The sequence below is a fragment of the Rhyacophila brunnea genome, unplaced genomic scaffold (genome assembly GCF_057557595.1).
Source record: "Rhyacophila brunnea isolate RB1 unplaced genomic scaffold, BYU_Rbru_1.0 scaffold_1, whole genome shotgun sequence".
Classification (NCBI taxonomy): Eukaryota; Metazoa; Arthropoda; class Insecta; order Trichoptera; family Rhyacophilidae; genus Rhyacophila; species Rhyacophila brunnea.
In genome coordinates, this window is record NW_028232751.1 from 43,309,118 (window position 1) to 43,330,697 (window position 21,580).

Genomic DNA, 21,580 nt, shown 5'->3' on the forward strand with positions numbered 1-21,580 from the left:
ATGGTGTTCCAGTTAAAATAAAGGATAGGTATTCAGTATATTTTTTATTAAATCCACTTGAATTATGGAGTTGTCGAATATCGATACCATAGGCAAAAATTGCATCACACAACCACATGTTGGTATATTATGTGTTTATCACACTTAACTGAATGACCCGCCACGCCGGGCTCCCAGGCTAATGCCCTGTCAGCCACCCCCCTTGTGAGGGCCATGAAGTAGGTACACAATATTAAATACAATTTTTTTATTTTAATGATTGGTAACACTGTTTAGGCAGTATATAGGTATCTTTTGTAAGTACCTAACTCCATGAGACCAAAAATACTCTGATCTCTTTAATCCCAATTTTATTAAAAAAAAAAAGCATATTCTGGTACCTACTTATAAATTAATATAAAAGAATGTAATGGTATAAACTCACTGTAAACCGAAGTAATTATAAAATTAATAGCGCCTAACATCTTCAATTGTTGTAAATCAACTAAATGCCAAAAATTTAAAATCTTGCCCATTAATAATGTATGTGATTTATTTATTTTATTTTAAAGATACATCATGTACATTATAATATTCCCATTAACACGGTTTCATTTATCATACAACTCTCACCATCCAATTTACGATAAACGTAATTAGTAGGTACTTACTTGTAAACTAAATAATAAAATAATAATTTTACATTTTCAAATCTTTATTTTCAAATGTAGGCGCGCTGCTATCGCTCGCTGCTATGTTCACACCGGTCTTGCGCGTGCGGTTGGCTTGCCGGTGTGAAGTTATCCACACTTTCGCTCAACTGACAGCCGTGTAGATTCAAAGCCAAACACAATGGATAGTCCAAAAGAGCTTAGTATAAGTGAAATAGAATCATTTTTGCTTAGAAATGGTGGAAAAGTTACCAATCATGACTTGGTTAAACACTTCAAACCGTTTTTAACCGATCCAGCCACAAGGGGTAAGTAATAGTTGGAATTTTCGGCTCATAACAGGTGTCATATTAACTGTAGGAATGCTATACATTGTAGGTATTGTTTTGTTTCAGATGAAGCACGAGGAACATTCAAAAGTCATGTAAATACGCTTGCATTAATAAAGACCGATAAAGGTATTAAATATATTATCCTCAAAAAGAAGAAATCTACAGCGGACTTAACAGTTGAATCACCCGATCAAAATCCTAACCTCAAAAATATACCTCAACGACCTGTCACTCTTCCTATTTCGGAGCCGCTTTCACCAAGACAGCCGCCTCCTTATCGTCCTCCTCCAGTTGTAACTCCAACATCTTCACTTAACTCTCCTAGTCAAATCCTTTCACCCAATAACAACAGCAGCAACATTGATATTTCTATAGCTTCATCGAGAACAAACAGTATGATGAATTTAAATACACCTCTGTCTGAAACGAGAAGGCTAAATTCCCCTGAAATACAAGGCAGTTTACTGTTATCTTTTAATGAAAGCCCTGCAAAAGTTCAGCGCAAGATATCAAGTAACGATCTACTCATACTAGAGAGACAAATAAGCGAGAATTCATCTGCAGCTATTGAAATGAATTCAAACAATAAGAACGTAGTCAGCCCGTTGAAGCTTGAAGACGATCAAGAAGATGGCCGCGTCGAGCTCCGTTCAGCAAGCGAGCAGTCTCTAGTACATGACAACGAGCATAATATATCAGTGAAAGAAAGGACGCAGAAGTTTAACAGATTGGCTTCCGTTACTGGAGACAATCCTAAGCAGCCTCTAAAGAAGAAGAATACAAGGGTGAGTCTTTTATACCTTATATGCCCATCAATATACTTGTAACATTAGGCATTATTATAATATTATCAGTTAATAATGTAATATATTTGTAATTATTTGATACCCATGTCTATTGCAACATTGGACGTAGAAATTATATTAATATCTTGTTTTGTTTGAAATTCCTTGTATATCGTTCAATTGATATGAATACTAGTACAGTATTACCCGGTCATACAACTAAGAACCCAATGCATAATCATACTTATTATGATTGGCCTTATGCGTTACACGGAATTGGAACATGTAATGACAATCTCAGACATATTTCTATCTCAGGTAACGTATAAGCTCATTCATTTACATAAGTATGACTATGGGTAAGGGTCTAATTATAAATGTACTGAAACATAGTTTATAATGCATATTATTTACCTTATGTTATAAAAACTTTAAATTAAAAGTAAGCGTTTATAGGAAGGAAGCATAGCTTTTGGTGTAGTTCATTATTATTCTTGATAACACAATATTTATAAACCGCTGATTGAAATATTTACCATTAAGATAAAACTTAGTTGTCTAATAACTTACCAGTCTAGTACCTTCATTGCATATGTACCCACCACGAGTGGAATATATTACGCAGGGATTATTACCAAGGTTACTCTAAGCAATTACCTAGCATAACCAAGGTAAAAACAACTCAATAATCCTGCTGTAATTCATTCTACTCGCTGTGGGTACGATGGAATATAGGCACAGGATCTTTATTGCTACTACAGTGATGTCTTTTTGGTTTAACGTTGCATTCATAGAGGGCGGAATATAAAATAATATGCCTTAATAGCGTCAGACAATATCTGATGTACCTATTGAAATGCATTACATAATTTCATTATACATGTATATTAATAATCTTGTTAGTCGTTTAAAAAATACTATTATTTTTTTATAATGTACATACACTACATAGCGTTACCATTGTAGCATCGCTGCGGATGCCATCTGTGAAATTAAAAAATCCCTCGCTCTTTCATATACTTTAATTCTATGCAGCCAACCTCTGCCACCATCATTTACTTTACATTAATGTCACTACATGAAATCACAGTCATGAAAATCTTAACTGCAATCATGGTAATATCTTTGGCATTGACTTTATTCTTTTCTATATGTAATTGAAAGTGATAAAAAGGACTCCCTCCGTCTTGGCCTCGTTAGATTGTTCATGCATTTTTATTTAATTAAATTCATTCCTTATGATGGCTGCACCTGAAATATAACGTTGGCTTCCACCACAACTTTCTTTGATGCATCATTTGCTAAGGATTTTTGCCTTATCATATTATCTACCACTTTATCATAATATTATCAGTAAACATTTTTGATTAGATTGTCAGCATGTTCTTGAATTTTTATATGTTGCTTAAATTGCAGTAGGTTTAGGTTTTGTATATCGAGGTGAAATATTGAACAATGCTTGGTTTTGATTCCTTTATAAAAATATTAGTATAAGAATAGTACAGTGTAATTCCCATCACACACACCAGTCTGCGCCATATTAGAAGTTTGTCTGGTTTATCTCTAGCTATGTTTAATTTTTTTTTCTGTATTATAAGTAATCATTTATTATATTTTTAAATATTTATAATTCTAGTAGGTACTTAAGTATACTTTAATATATGTTGAATTTACTTTTCACATTTATTAGTTTTATTTACAATATTTTTGACATGAGCACTACAACTAACATTTTTGGTTTTACTATCAAGTCAGTAAATGATTTCTAGACGTGTGAGTTCTGCTTATATTCATTTGTTTTATATTCTCAAATGTGTCTATATTACATGGAACCTTCTCAAGTCAGTCGAGCTGCCAAAATGGGTTGCAACCAAGGCCTGAAGAAAAACGATGCATAAGTGCGAGTGAGAAAGTATTCGGCCCCCTTATAATCTCTGCGACACGCGCTAGAGTAAGATAACAGGTTTACAGATGTGTGAGATGGTTTTCTGTGGTGTCGCCGCCATATCTTAGTTTGTTGCTTAACTAAGCGTCGATAACCTGCGAGCGCGTGTTGCTAAAATTGATATTTTTTGTGTTAAACATAATGTCAGTGGTAAATATTTTTAGTTAATTAAGTAGAAAATTAGTTCTGTGTGTTGTATTAAAATGTGGTAGCCGTACTGATAAGCAAGAAGATGGTATTACGTTTCATAGGTAGTTGATACATGTTCGTGATAATTTATTTGTATATTATTATATATTTTAATATCAGTGACCTAGTGTTTCTTTAAAATAATTTAAATTATGGATATTTTTACCTAATGGTTGCATTTTGACCGCTTAAAAATACTATATAACGTAAGAAAATAGAAAATTATATTTTAATTCTGAGTGTCTAGTGCGAACACTAGCGAAATGGTCTATGGTCTCAATCATTTGTGTACGAATGCGTTCGCTCGCCCACAAACCAAACGCACGGCACTCAGCTTCATTTAGCAATGCAACGGGTGGCGTCTAGATGTATCTATAGTCTAAGGTTGCAACTGTATTATGTTATGTATATTAATGTTCTTCCGGGTATGGTCTCAATACAATCTATATCTACTTAAAAAGCTGTCTAATGAAAAAAGTCTCTTGGGGCAGGTAGATCAGCACTGCCTGAGGGTGACACATTCTAAAGAGCAGCAATTAAAAATAAACAATTGAGACAAATCTTCGCCTGCAGTGCTTATAATAATTTACGAGTTCTATTTAATGTATTTCTTATAATGTAAAATTTTTTTTGAAGTTTTATTTCTTTTGGCGCGTTTGGGAAATCAGAACAGAGTGTATTTTTGGCGTGTGACAGAGTTGCGCGCGCCAATGTAACGCGTTTGGCGTGTGACGGTTGCAACACAATTTATTATTGTGATTATTCATTCTTATAACTATTACCTATAACATTCTACACTGTTAATTTATATTCATAAAACTTTATTTATATATAAAGATTGTGTATCAAGATTTGAGGCTATATTTATGTAAGTATTATTTATGAGTAAAATTATACATCAATAAATAAATAAAGTTTGTGAATGTTGAGTTGGTAAATAATTCAAATAATGGTATGTTGTAAATTTACAACATTTAGACACTTCATACATAAAAATACATATTTTTACAGTTTAGGTTTAGGATAATATTTGTCATATTACTCATGTTAATTTATTTATTAGCGGTTTATAATAATTGAAGACATTAATAATTATTATGTTTCATCACAATAGCCAATATTACGTTTCAGTTAAACCATTAAATAGGGTAATTATATTTTATTTTTGATTTGTAATAAATTATTATTGTTAACGAAAATAGTTGTACAGTCATCTGTTTAAGCAAATATTGTCAAAATAGCGGTTTGCTAAATTTTTCAAACACAGGTTTTGAGATTTGTTTCTTCCAAAGTTCAATTCATTCTGCAATAATATTATTTATTCGCATACATAATAAATTATTGCTGACGGTACCTATATCGATAAAATACTTAATTTTTGTTTTGTTACGCCAAAGAAGTATAATTTCTAACGCGCGTACACACACCGATTTTTTTGTTTATTTGAGTAAAGTATACCTACTTACCGAAGAAGAAATATTGTAGATTGTAGGTAATGAATTGAATTTTAGGATTAGAAAATGGTAGATGGCTGCATTTTGATTGTGTCAGCAATTTTCCTAAAATAAAATCATGAATTATACCTTACCATATTAAGGACATTTAACTATCGATAAAGATGATTATTTGAATAATAAAGAATCAATTAAGAAGAGATGTTGATCAATGTTATTTTGAGAGATTTCAATTAAGTACCTTTCATTGTGACAAATTTATTTCAGTTCGGAAAATATGACACGTGATCTAAACTTTATACTTAGTATACAAATTAATATTTATATATTATGTATGTACCTATGTATTACATTCAGCTCACTTCCTTGTACCAATATCAATATTTCTAAAATATATTACTGTTTCTTTCTATACTTACCCAAATTTTTCCTTGCGCGTCTACGAAATAATATGTCGAAATATGAGACAATATCGAATACGTTTTGACTTGTGTAGTTCCGACATGAAAGTTTAGTTCAATTTAAATAGTAGGTACTTCTGGCAAGTGTGTCTCAGGTAGGGGTTTTTTTCAACATATTTTTTTACTGTATCTATATCTACCAGCTACCCAATGCTTTGGTTTATTATATTGATTGAACGTCAGAATAATAATATAAAGAGACACTATTATGAAGCCGTGCTTCTTGCGTACCTATAGCGCACAGTAGAACCTCAATTTTATTATTATTAACTTTACTCATTTAGTGCTAACACCGCGACTGGCGCGTTTGGAGTCATTGGCCATTAGATATAAGTAACATGTTATTTAAATGTGGTAATTAATAGGTTAGCAATGATTGTGTTATCTATGAAACGTTACTAAAAATATTTAATTCAGCCGTAGAAATTCTATCTTACTTTAACCCAGTGGTTCTCATGTGCGGCCACCAACATCATTTTCAGTATTTAATAATTTAATTAACTGGGCTAACTTTAAATATGCGCTATTGGAAATGAGTCATGACCAATTACATACTTAAAAACCTTTTTAATAATACCACGGTTGAAAATTGTTGCTAATTCAAAGAATTAGCAACAATTGCTTTATTAATATTGTTGATTTTTCCTACTACTGTATACTGTGAAAGATCATTCAATGTAATGCACTTCATAAAAAACAAATGTCCAAGCCAACTTATAAGTAAACTTATAAGCAGCCATGCGGCTCGCATTGGAAAAAAAGAAGTACCTACTTATTGAGGAATTTACATTTGCATTATTTAAATCCCGGTCGAGCCCAATGTATACCTACAAAATTTTATTACGCGATATCCGGAATAGCATAATTGGCAGCGTACATAACTGCTAATCGAAAGGTTTAGGGTTTGATTTTGTTATCTGCCGATACCTATTTTAATTTTCTATTTTTCAGTCAACTATGACGCTTCTTCGTCACGTTAATTTTCGTGTTTAATTGCCTAAAAAAGTTTCACTTTACAAAAGGGCTTCTTATTATGTAAACTACTAAACTACTAAAATGTCAGTACGCATATCATAAAATGGAGAACATTTTTAGGTCACATTTTTATTTTGCAAATCGTAATTGTGAGGGGTTAACATAGTCTGTATGTATAGAATTTGTTTTTTCTCCGGAATCGACTGAGTATAATATTATATTATTATGTACCTATACTTAGGATAGTATTGTAAATTAGTGCACTAACACATTATTCCGTTTGCACAACTGAATAGGTTCGTTTGTTAACTGTAATATAGTTGCTGTAGTTTGTACTTACACCTACCTTTAACTGGAAACCTCTCCAGTTCGCAATGTCTGTCTACGAGCCTCGTTCGCAAGTCACAAATATATTTAAATTGCAAATGATGTAAGGAGTCGTCACACCGCCTCGGAACACATTGTAACGGCAGCAGTCGCGACTCTTGAATCTCTAAGACGTCAACCACTCGACAACAGTCGTCCAAAGCCATACTTCTTGGGCTCTCTGGGGTGGCGCGATGGTGTTTTTGCCCCGAGTTCTTGCCCCGAATATTCCGCCCCAGTAAATTTGCACCCGCCGTAATGGCCCCCGTGCGTTTGGCACTCAGCCTTGCCTGCTGATTAAGATTATCGTGTGATATAAGTAGCTATCTTGTTAAATCCACTGTAAAACTACTTCGCCAATGCTGCCATACCTATAATATTTTAAATTCTAATACACGTCATAATTATGGTATCATTGGTGTTCCACAAAGTTTGGATCTTTTACCTATCTGTATTCCTTTTATACCTAACCAAAATACCATTTTTATGGTATTTTGCAACATACCAAAAAACTCATTTTCTTTATAGTGAACATTACAAATTATTAATTTAAGACGTTCACAACATGAAATTTATAAATAAAGAAATATTATTAAATCAGCATTATATAAAAGTTATTAAACAGTTAGTAGATAGTGCAAATAGAAAAAAAATATTTAATAAATTAGATACAAGGAAGTAGGTTAACAGAATGAGCTGAGCAGACCCTATTTTAAGAATTTATAAAACAATACCCACCTATACTCATCCACACGCAGGTGGAATATGTCAATATCCGAAGTGATTTTGTTGAACAGAGTTATCGTCCTCCCAATTAGCATTACCAATGGCAGGCTAGTTCTGCACGTTGGGACAACAAACAACTGATGCTCCCGATTTCTAAGATAGTTATCAGGGACACAGGTCAATACTACGAAGAATGGCAGAGTTCTCATTTTCACCGCGTATAATTCGGAAAAAATACGTGGTCAAATTATAAATATCGTCTAGTGTTTAAGCTACAGTATGTAAGCACACCTAAGAAACATATTCAAACATATGGTTATGCATTCATTTCATTATCAATATATTGTGGCTTCATATAACGTTGTGATGTTTTTAGAATTATTGAATGATTTGTGATTTTCGATACTAATTAACTTACAATAATTATAAATAGATCGCTTCAGTAGTAATTTATTTTGTTAACAATTGTCGATATTATTTCTTCTATCTCCCTGAGTTTTGTGGATATAATATCAAAAAATTTATTGTTTATGCCGTATGACAACATGAATAGATAGTGTGTTATTGCCGTTGACCTTACTACTTTTTATGGCGACTATGACGAATCTCCCGAAAATTCAAATACAATATTGACCAAGGGCCATACCATAGGGCTACATAAATCTATCAGCGAATGCGGCGCATACCTTAATTATACATACCAACATAATATTATGTAGGTACCTATGCTTGTTTGAGTATTGTTACATTCTCAAATGGTCCCCCATTTGGGGATGTTTCTGTAAATCTGGAGAGGCCCAAATCGATATCAAACCAAGAAATAGTGGGTTGATTACGAAAATAAATATTAATAAACCGGCAGCGTTGTATATGGTTGCCGGCGAAATTTCATATTGGGGAACTCCGCATTGTGTTGGTTCGCGAACGGCTTTTTTGTTTTGTTTTTGATCTCGTCAGAACATGGCCGGCTACCAGACAGAAAACACTGTTCGCTCGCGCTACGTATAAAATAAATTGTATAAAATGTAGTTAATCTAGTAACATTAAATAAACTCGTCGTTTCCATCATAATTCCGGTTTGTTAATTATCCACCTTCAAGTCCTAAAATCCAGACGAAAAACCATTCTAAAAATAAAAGTGACAGCTTGCAATTCACTTTCGAAAATAGAGGGAAATGACAGTATGCATAAAAAAACAATAAATAAATGCAATTATGTGCTAACTACCCATTACTGCTACCTTTGAGAGCACATGTGATGTAGTGTGGGACTTGCTGTGTGATCTGGATCTCGTCAATAACAGCAAGTCTCTGTAGTCACATGCCATATAGAATACTTCTCAGTGAGGTACCTGTCATGGCGGCAACGTTTGTTTGACTAGTGTATCGAGTCTCTTTTTAGATGCGACTCCTTTTATTCTTCGAAAAAAAAACCAAAAGTTTACTAATAATAATTCCAACATCATTCCTGATTTATACATATTCGTTATTATAAAAAGCTTCAAATTACGTAAATCGTTAGATTAAATTTGGAGGCGTTCCTCATTCGAAAACAGAAGTGCGATTAACTGCACAGGAAAGGCGAGAAGTTCACAGTTTTACCACGTGGACAAGAAGTTCTTGTTCGACAATAGTAAAGTTGATGGAGAGGGGCTAACACACGATTAACCTCAGCGTTATGGTTTATAGAGGTAGGTGTTGCCAAATAACGTAATTATTATTATACGGCAAAGACTTAAGTATAGTGAAATTAACCCATCACTGAATGGTTCTGTTTTATTTAATTTTTTTTTATAAATATTTTATATTAATGTAATATCGTCCTCTGCGCCACGTCTTGTAAGTAGTAAGTACAGTCACAGGCAGTGAAGGGTTATATTATCTATATGTAACAAACAATATTGCTAGTCGTAGGCGTGACACCGGTGGCGTCGCTCTCTAATGCGCATATTGAGATCCGTCGCCCGATTTCCAAGATGTTCCCCAGTAGGTGGGGACCGTGGGGGACACCCCCGAATGAAATTGCCAAGTTTGTTTTGCTTTCGCCGTGTAGTAGTAGGCATTTATAGTTTCCTCCGGCGTCCCCCATTCGAATCTCGGCGCGGCAGCGTGTCGAACACGGCGAAAGAAATTTGCATCGCCTGCGAATTGCGACGGGGTCCTCTTCGCCCTCCTCCTTCCACCGCCACACTCTCTCTCTGTGATCCTGGAGACGTTTTATTGCGCGGGAAATACCCTCGCTTTCACCGTCTGCTCTTCGCTCTATCTATTCCGATTTCACCCCACGGGCTAGTAACTATTCGCACGAATTATTTGATATCTGATGCTTGCTAGAAACACTTCACTGCGAAAATTCCAGCACGTTCTAGTCAATCAATCTAAGACGGACGTTAGTATACTATGTACCTACATCAGACGCGCACATAGAAAATTTTTACTGAGGTTCCATTTTGAAGAAATATCCATCAGTAGTAATATACTATTGATTTTTAAGACGGCGAATTTCACAAAATGTAGCTCATGCCACTGACTTCTTCTTTTTTTAAATTTATTTAGGTCAACCAATATGATCAATCAAACCAAGAGAAGAGGATAAAAATATGATAAAAAGCATAATAAATCAAATTAAATCTTCCGATCTTGACTTCCGCATCTACCCCGCTTATAAGTAATAACCGACCTGCAGCTATAATAATTACAAGTGTACCTACCAATTCATGAGTGTCACGGGTCTTCCACTGACCCAGGACTTTCCTAGGCCTGTCCTAGAATGCCGAGTGGAGACGGGGCAATCCTTTAAAAAGGCTTTGATAGCCAAATCATCTGGCTCACGATCCGTAGTCACGAGGTCCTGACGAAAAAGAGGAAAAATAATATTTAATTCATCTTAATAATTTGTATCTTTTTCCTACTTGGGGGGGGGGGGTCCGGACCCGAAACCACCCACTTGTATGCGCGCCTGATGTAGCTACCTAAATATAATAATAAAACAGGATTATACATTAAATAATCATCGATTATACCTACTCACTTCGTTTAGTCATGCTACAGCTTCGGAGCACATGACAAGCACAAGGTCGCACCTCGAGCCTAATGCCGCTTGTCATGATTAGGTAGAGACATCACGGTAATGGAATCCCTGCAAGAACGCGGTGTTTCTGAATCATGGGTGGTAACCAGAATACATCATTGTCATTTACGATTTATGTATTAAGTGAATAAAGATTTCACTAGGAAACACGGTGTGGTTGTAAGAACGCACGATTCTCAAGTATAGAATAATATGGGATAAATTTAAACACGTGTTGAGTAATTATGTTATTTTTAATATGTCACGTTAACGCAAAACGCATTCAAATACATTCAGGGGGATTTGTGTTCCTTGCGTTTAATGGGTTGCCCATCATTTTGTTATGAACCAAAACTACCGTCAATGTATTGGATTATCTATAGCGTCTGAATTTTGCTGTTTTTCAAGACGATCCAACCTCTGTGGATCGTAGATATAGTACTGTCATAAAATTCATTTCTAAATAAAACACGGTTCTTAACGGTTTACACTTACAGGAAGCTAGCAGCAAACAAATTTTGAAAATAGCCGATATACTGGATTATTTGTTGGGTTGGGTTAGGTTAGGTTTTCATTCTTGAATTCATTAATTTTGCCAAAATCAGCAATGAAAATTGGTAACCGTATAGTATCTCGGTCATATCCACGTCATCATATCGTAACTGTGCCACGGTGAACTGTTTTACGTACAATTTAAATGTAACCAATCCTCATAGACGACCTTGCTAATATAAATTTCATTTTATCGTAAACAGATTTGTGATTGAAAAATGAACTCACTACAATACTAGTCCATATTCGCGTTTATATTTTTACTGCACAGTTGTTAACAAAGCCCCCTTTTAAATATTACCGCATGTAAATAACACATTGTACGTGATTGGAAATGCATTGCAGTAAGGATGCGTATTGAAAATGCAACTATTTCACGCTAATTATTTGTCTATTTGTGTATTGCGATTTGATATCTTTGATAGTGTCTGTTAATCGACTTGTCTACCTTAATTAGGTTGTCTTATTACTGAAATATGTATAATTAGTGAATACCTACATCATTTAATAAACCAGAAAACGAATTGAAACATTTTATGTACATCGTACAGGTACGCAAGATAGCTTGGCATGACGGTATTTCATTCAATCTGAATCTGCCGTTTGCATTGCCGCTAATGAATACATATTCATGTTACTAATGACTCGCCGTTTCTGCCATTATGTGGTATTTTACAATTTGTAAGATTTGTATCAGCACCAAAGACGTTAAAAGCGCTATTTAAACTCCGTTTGCATGCTATTGCATCATCAATAACTAAGTATTTAGCGCTATTTATCATTACAAATATGTCTACATTCAATAGTATGTCGCTTACACGAGTGTTGAGGTAATAAGTAACGAGATCTAAAACTGTCTTACCTGTATAATAGTATTCTACCTTCATGAACAGCTACTGCGTTACTACCAGACAACATATTATATTAAGCGATTTAGTTAACGTTTACTTTGACAAGTAAAATAATTTTAATGGATTTCTAAACATTCGTTTACCGAATGTACCCACCAACCCATCCCCGGTGTTAATCGGGCGCATGATGTCTCTAGACCCGTTAGCCAAGGCTGGGGATTGCGAACCGAATGAAAAAAAACAGAAGTATCTATCTGCCAATAAATATAATATAAGTATGTGAAGATATTAATATTTTATGGCATGTGTTGGTCACAAAGGACGATGAAGGCCCACGGAGGTAAACTAGACATCGCGAAACTCGATAAAAAATACAGCCCTGTTAAGCCCTTTATGTTATTTAATTAATTTTGTTTCCATTTTCAATACCGAATAGGAAACACGCGCGTTAACATAATTTTACTCACTACTTTAATTATAGTTTGTCAATTTATGGCTACGGCCGTATGTTGTAGCTTAACCACTAGGGAATGACAAAAGAAATGGCGTATTTCAAAAAAACACTACCTTATTCTTAGGTCAATAATTATTATAAAGCAATCATTATTCATAAGATGTTTATCACACTTGAATGGACAAAGACATAGCTTATAATAAGTATCTTTAGAATCATCTTCAAATGTGTTAATCTTGCCGATTTTTTGAATAATAAAATGCCTAATTTTTGTCAAATTTGGGATCACAGAGATTATCAATATAATTTTTTATCGTGAATATTTTACAAAACATATCTCGTAATAAATTATACCAATGGTTTCATAAATGCGTTTAAAAATTAATAAACATAAAAAATCTTAACACCACTGCACAGTTATGTACCGAAATATGACTATATTCTAAAACATTAGAGCGAGAGGTTTAAAAGAATACTATTTTATGTAACAAAAATACTTTATGCAGTCATCAAATGTTTAAAATAACTATAAAGGATAATAAGGCTTCAAAATTATATAAATAGATTATCTACAACGTTTAAGGAGTGTCCAGGATCATGGTTTGAAAATACAATAAAAACTCAATTTTGACCTTCGACGAGCATGTCCCCCCTTAAGTGAACTTTAAAAACTAACCAGCTTCAATGAAAACAAATAAGTATGTACCTTTGACTGACAACGTTCTGTCTGCAGTATTTATGTCGAATTTTTAACGCCTTCCTCCATCTCTCGCTACTGCAACGTACACATAAAATCAATACGCTTATGTATGTGTACCAAAAATTGAATTATATTAAAAACAGTAGATATACGTAATCTTGCCTGTAACTAACTACCCTTATATTATAATAATATATTATTAATAATTTTAGGATGACTGCATACCCTGTATCCTTATAATATGGTTTTAGTTTAAGAATATTTAGATTTCATAATGTCGTCACGTCATTACGAGCGTTAATATTGTCATAATGCGCGATAATTATTTATTATAAAACATTAGGAACTAGGAGAGTTTTAATTCAAAATTAATTCGGTGACATAATTAGTTGAAAGCCGGCTGACAGCGCGTGTGGGGTGACAATGAGAGAAGTGTAAACCAGGGTTTACCGACCAGTGGGATCGGCGCCTGAGTTACCAAATATTTTTGCCCATAACTCGGTACCAAAAAAAATATTAGTACCAGTCTGTTTACTGGAAGCAAGGCGTCAACAGCGTCAATTTTCATTGCCGATTTCGACAAAATTTAAGAATGATAACATAACCTAATCTAACCTAACAAATAATCCAGCATAATATCGGCTATTTTAAAAATTTATTTGCCGCTGGCTTCCACTAAGTAGACAAGAACCAAAATATTAATTAATTATAGGCCGTATTATACCATAAGTGATGATCATTCATTGACACAAGAGGCTCTTTGTGGAGATTTGCTAGTTTGTTTAAAAACTCATACAATACTCCTGTTCATATTACGCAGAAATAATCATCTTCATAGTTTCACCATGTTCTTATTCAGATGGCCCGGTCTCTCGTCCTTAAATTCTTATTGAGGCTTTAGGATTTAAATATTTTATCTCTTATATCTTTCTCATCGCCACTTTCATGACTGAACACTGATAAGTTTCCAAGGAAGTAAACCTTGATAAAGATGATATATATTTTCCAGCGAATTCCTTCGCCTGGTCACTCCGCTTCATCGGCGTTCTCCCCTTTCCGTTTACCTGATTTATTTACCTAGGTACCTAATTATTATTTCAAAAATCGTGGGCCTTTTTTAACTTCCATTGCCAAAAATTGCTCACAGGCGAATTTCATAGTTTCTGTTTCATATACGGCTGAGAGCCCAAAAGGAGAAGTCCAATAGAATATTTACCGGCGAATAAGAAATTCCGTTCTGGTTCAAAGTCTAGTACTTTTTTTCCTCTGGGGAATTTCAATTCCATTTCAGATTATGATCGCCAGCTATCTTTTTCGGCATTTTCCATAGGTATTAACGAATTCTCGAGACAATTTCTCGAGAAATGAGAATTCTCGAAATTTAACATTTTTTTCTCAATATTTATTCTAAATTCGCCCTTTCTGAATATTTTTCGTGAATCGTTGGTATGAAATTTCACCATCATATTATCACAACCTCTCTATCAATGATATTCTAAATAACTGTCTCAAGGACCATGTATCAGAGACGTCCAGCATTAATCAATTAGGTATAAGAAAATATATTTATGCTATAAGCACGATGGCCGTGCGGCTTAAGCGTCGGACTATAGCGTCGTGGGCCGTGGGTTCCAGGCTCGAATCCTGGGTTTGGCAAGTACACAATATACCTATTGTTTTTCAATTTGTGTATGAGTCAGACAGAGTATATACCTAATATGTTGAGCAAGTGGCTGACATCCATTTCTCGTAAAAACACGAATCTGTTTTTCTTACAGTTACTCCTTCCAAATGTAGGTATACTTTTTGTTAATAATATACCTGCAGAGTTTTCGAGAAACTTCACTTTTCTGACATTACAAAAAGAAAAATATGTATTATCATTCTAAGATCACATAATATGTTCTCAAAAACAGATTCTATTAGATTGCTCAGTTTGTCTAATTACATGTATTACGAGAAGTTGCATGTTCCACAATTCGTATATATTATTGTAAATAATAATATAAAAAAAGAATACTTGTTGAATAAACCGGTTTTTATATTTAATACGATAGAATATTTCACTATTTTTAAATAGAGTTCTGCGATGTAAATCGTAACTCAACTAATTATTCTTATGGTTGGAGAGCAATGATGAGGGTGTGTAATTCCTCTTCATAGCCGTTAGCGTTGAGCACTCTCTCAATTTAATCCAAAGCACCCTCGCACCTTCATACCTACTTATGTCTTGAGTATCAAATCACAGCTTCCATACTTAGAACACATAGGTAGTACTTACTATGTATATTATGTACGCACGAAATTAATATTTTATAATATGTATATAAGATATAGGTACAACAGTTTACACATGATAGGTATAATACGTTATTATTTAGTGCATTATATTTTCAATTGCCTTGCTGAGTAAAAATACAGTATTGTGGTTTTAGTGAAGTCATAAAACCCAAGATATTATCTCTAAACAGATGTGTCTATTTAGAAATTATGTCAAAACAGTCCACTAATTTTATAAGAGATGTTATAATAATATAAGAGGAAAAGTAGTTTAAAATTTGGGTTCACTAAAACCACAATAAGTACTGTCTTTTTACTTAGCAAGCCAGTGTAGTCGTAATTTTATGTATGAATTGTATTTTGGCCCACAGTAAAGCGCCTGCCTCTAAACTAAATCCATATGTGCATATTACTTGTTGATTTTTGAAGTTATACTTCTTATCGCGTTTGGGAAATCAGACCAGAGTGTATTTTTGGCGTGTGATATACTAACACATAATTTATTTTTTCACACGAAAAAAAACGCACTCGATTGGATTCGAACCACCGATTGTTCGGTTATCAGCCGAACGCACTACCTTTATGCCACAGTATGATACTGCAATCGTGACGATTATACAGTATAATATTATAGTTTATAATTATTCCGTTGCCTAGGCAGCGAATTTATTATTGTCGGCCATTTGCAATTCCTTACATAAACAAACGATTAAACGTCAGATTGACATTTGGTACGTTAAAAATAAAAACAACGAGAAACCATTATATAATTTAGTAATATAAGTTGTGTATAGAAATAAACCAACGGCGTTCCAATAAGCGGTCCTTTTTCTTGAGTGTGTAATTTAACAAGGTAATTAAGAGCTAGTCAAAGAATCTAGTTTATCACAAGTTTTGTATTTGTTTTGTTACGCCAAAGAAGTAGGTATAACTTCTAACGCGCGTACATAAGTACACACACTGATTTTTTTAACGTGTGTTTGGTGCATAGTAACGTGTCAATACCCTAATGACCTAATGGGTTGTACCATTCCTACAAAAAATAATCTCAATTCTATAAGACATTTCTCCTGACTTAACGTACGGCATTGGCCATCTTCTAAGCTAAGGGTTGGCGGTCATTTAAGACAAAGGAACTGAAATAACAATGTCGGCTCATTATGTATTTTCCGGGCGGCGTAATAATTTTAGATTTAAATGGATACGTGCATCGAAATGTCGTGCGGCATTGTCGACGAAACACGTGCCACGAAAGCTTGTCCTGCCTCGGTCGTGTCTTGTCTAGCTATACAAAAGAATAGACGCGACACTATTCAGTCTATTATTGGCACTTAAAATGTTCGTTTATCGGTTGAAATAAATTTATGTATTGAAACGAAATCGTCATAAGTAATAAATTGTCGCCCATGGTCTAATAGGGTAAACACCAAAGACTTAAAAAAATCATTTTTCTATTGAGAGTAGGTAACCGTCAAGACTCGAGATGAAACCGGCCTTGTGTTAAAATAAAAATTATCTAGTATTTGTTCGCTGTTTGTCTACTGTTTCATATATCAACCCTTCTTAAATTATAATTATTTATCTAATGTTATTTCTATACTTAACGAAAAACAAAATAATGAATGTGTTCTTTGTTCTCTTAACCATAATGTCAATACTTTATGGTTTATAGGTTCTGATTAGGCGTATGCTTACTTTTGCTCAAGATAATCTTTCAGTAGACTAGACAATCTTTTTTTGAACATGTCTGAAAGTTTTTGGATTATTTTCATTGCCGTCCCGTTTCCAAGGTTACCGATTATTAAACAAAATATAAAAATAATGAAGTTGGTAGAGGTAGGTACTTACCAACCTGAAAAATTTAAATGTTTATGTATTTATTGTATTTAATTCCATTGCACTGTTAAGCGCCGGCGAGACGCTACCACAAGCTTACTTGCGCAAACCGGTTTGTGTCGGGAAGCCCGTGTATGGACGGGAAAACTGTAGCTCGCGCAAACCGAAAAGCGCTGTAAAAGTGTTCCGTATTTTTTGCACAGCGCACAAGTATACCGCGGATGCAAGTCGCTGCCGTCTAGCTGGCGCATTACTTCTTATGTAAATGATAATGTACCTATGTGAAACTTAAAATATGCATAAGTATCTCGTGAATTAAATCATAATTTTCGTGTCATTTTTCTTGCGTTGACCCTAATGTTGGCCAAGGATTATTCAATAAATTTTTTAGCACTCTATTGCTTGTCGTTTTGGTGCCATTGTATCCCAGACAAACTATGTGTTGTAGAAAAAGTGTATTTTTTTAAACTTACCTAGGTACTTATCGAAATGTATTTTTTGGTATTTATAGTGAAGCCGAGAAAAGGTTACCTTCTTACCAAAGCTTATGAACAAACTAAAAATAATCCATTTCTGATTCATGTGTAGTAAACGTCACACTTTTGTGCTGCGAGATCTATGCAATGGTTTTAAGAAAACCTACCATTGGTTTTTATTAAACAATGTCATATTTAAAGAAGTAGGGCCCGGGTTCGATGACGCGTCTTGACACAAAAATGCATACTTATCTATATTGTATTTTAAATGTGTGTTTGATTCAGTGAAAGAACTAATCCTAATGGTTTGGACGAATTGCTAACGGTTCTTGTACAAAAATATGTTATCGTCCACGCTATGGATGGATCCATGCTCGAATTATGAGGGAACAATTATTTACTTAGATTGATAATAATATATTAAGATGGAAGTTGGTGTTTTCTAATGAATTTGAACTATAAATAAAGGGAGTCGTATAGCACGGTTATGTTGGTAAACTTTACAAATATTAAGATCGCTCAGTTGTCATTCCATTTCGATTTTCTTTCTCAAGCAATGGCAGCGATTTTTTATTTTCATTTTGATTACTTGTCGCTACATTTCAAAATCAGCCAAGTCCACCTTTAGGTATTTTTACTCTTTTGTGAATTGCTGAAGAACTACTGCTTTCTAACATTTCTGCATTATCAAAATGTGGAATTTATTAATTTTAAATATTCTATACTCGAAATAATATAAACTTTCACCCTTGTGACTGTGTATTTGAGAAAACAGAAAGCTGTTTTTCTCCTATTCATCTATTATAGAATTAGCTGATTTTGAAATCTAGCGACACACTTATTATAAACGGGTTACACAAATTTTACAGGATTTTTCAAACAATGCCAAAGTGTAGTATTATTGTCTGCTATCTACGGATTGTCTTGCAAATTGCCAAATAAATACCATAGTGAAACTCTCTGCAATGCATGTTACTTATAGCTAACTTAATCAGTATACCAGTGGCCTTTTTTTTTGCTTAGACTTTCATACATTTAAACTCCATCTCTATAGAAAATGGTTTTTCCAACACACTTGGTCTTTGCAATATCACAAAACGTCAAAAATGTTTCAATTTATAGAATAGATATTACTTTCGTCTGACCGTCAATTCGGTCAATTCAGTCATACTAAAATCTCTCTGGATTCGCCATCTAGAAGTTGTTGTAAACCAGGGGTAGTCAACCTTTTTATACATACCGTCCACATTTGTATATCTGTTAGTAGTAAGATTTTCTAACCGCCCACCCGTTCCACAGGAATGATGATTTTTAAAGTAGGGAAGTACTTCAACTTTATAAAATTTATAAATCGCAATATATAGTTATAGCAAGTTTAAGTATATAATAATAATTACTTACAAAAATACTTTGTCAGACTTTCGCTAAGTTTGGCAGAATAAATCTTTATAAAACAACTTACTGAACTTTTAATTTATACTCTGCATACATAAGAAGTATGAAGTTTGATGATTCTGATGCAATGGGCTTGTCCTTCATTTGGATGCTAAAAATGTTTTTAAAACCCCTACCGCCTACCATGAAAGCTGGAACGCCCACTAGTGGGCGGTGGGGACCAGGTTGACTACCACTGTTGTAAACACAACCCCCCTAGCCCTAATACTAAGTTTTTTTTACTAAATGTATTATGTCATGGATTTATTTGCACATATTTTTTTTTAATTTTCAAAATCTTTTTATTTTTGTCGAAATCGTTATCATAAATTATTATTCTGCATGCAAAAAAATCCACTTGTCTATCAAACCATTGTAAATAGATATTGTTTCGATAGCGTCTCATTTTTTTTCATCGATTTCCTCGCGGTTCTATTTTTACCATCGAGACAATCGAGTAGGTAGATATTATTAACTTCTAATAATACCTAGTAATAATCATCATAATAATAATTGCGGTTTTATTATTATCATGGTGTTGCGGTGCGGTTTCTGATGGGCCGGATCAGTCCGAGGAAGTCGTGGCTAATTGATCGTTGATGCACTCTCTTTCCCTTCATTGTTCCGTTCTTACACATTGTCACATCACTTACCAATAAGGACTTATTGACAATTTCTACATTGCTCTATGTTAACTTAAACAATGCATTTTTCGCAATGTTTTTGCATATGTAGTGAGTGTATGATTTTAGACGTTATTAAACTAGGTAAGAAGAAAAAACAGCGACAATAAAAAACTATTTCGCCTGATCACGACTTGTTCAGATGTCATGGCTAAAAACTACGTTTTCATCCAGTTAACATTTTTCGTAAACGCTCTGAAGATAGGAACGAGTCATTGGGTACTTCTAAAATGATGTGAAAGCATGATCGAGTCAAACGATATTATATACAAGTGAACGTTCTGAATACAGAAGCGAGTTCAAGCGTCCGATTATTTTGTTATTCGTGATTTGAAATGTAATTGACGCGAAAACTTATTTTCAAATTTAAGTGACTCGTTTTCCATAACTACTTCTGCTGGACACAATTAAGCTACGGACATCCTACTAAATTACGACGATTGTGACTAGTATTTCTTTCATGAAATGCTTATAAAATTGCGTTACAATTTTTTCAAAGATTTTTCCTAGTGGGTTTTATTAATATAAAATGTTCAATATATTGAATGTTACATTCTCAAATCTCGTGAATTATTCATTGAATGAAAGGAATAGTGATGATGATTGTTTTATATTGATAAATTGGGAATATGTTTAGGATATTATTATGAACCAAATATTATTCAATCGAAAATCTTCATTTACTGCTAACAGATTCCCATATTGCATTCGAAATTACGCAATAACTATAGGTAATATAATTATCTGAAATCGCCATTTAATGCCTCGACCTGACTATCGACAGCCTTGCGAAAATACGGACATGATCGATCAAATTTAAAATCTTTGTTATTTCAAAATTAAATATGAAGAATTAGAATTTTATTTTTACTTTTTTAATTGAATTAAATGTCATTCAGCCATTCGACCGATGTAAATCGTCGTATGTAGATATTATTGTAGACACCGTTTCACGTCGGCACGAGCCGGTCATTATCCGGGAAGCGTGAACGGAATTCATTTAGCAGTCTCTTTCAAACTCCTACGGGTCGACAAAATAAAATAACATATCAGGTATTCACCGATTTCATATACTTAATCAGTTCTGTGACTGAAATCCACAATCAAACCCAATCACGGTGGTAAAGAGTCTTGTCTTTGAATGCCGCCTATCCTCTTTTAAATGCATTACTTGCACACCATTTCCGGTGACACACTCACCTACTTGCTACAAAACGTATTTACCTATAGGTACTATATAATAATTATATACTTACAATGAAATTTCTCAGTTAATACTCTTAGTTAAAACGAGTAGGTACATTTTGGCAATTATAAATGGAGTGCAATGGGTACTGAGGATTAAACAAGTATGTTGAAATA

The 21,580-nt window shown here is 33.9% G+C and overlaps 1 protein-coding gene across 1 annotated transcript in view; it reads left to right on the forward strand.

Annotated features, from left to right (window-relative positions):
• The first annotated feature begins 787 nt into the window (after window positions 1–787).
• The window catches only part of sowah (ankyrin repeat domain family member sosondowah), a 425,153-nt gene continuing 404,360 nt past the window's right edge, over window positions 788–21,580 (forward strand). The window contains exons 1-2 of the mRNA XM_085944422.1: window positions 788–958; window positions 1,046–1,767. Coding sequence (XP_085800548.1) covers window positions 832–958; window positions 1,046–1,767 — 849 coding nt within the window. The 5' untranslated portion in view covers window positions 788–831. The remainder of the gene's footprint in view (window positions 959–1,045; window positions 1,768–21,580) is intronic.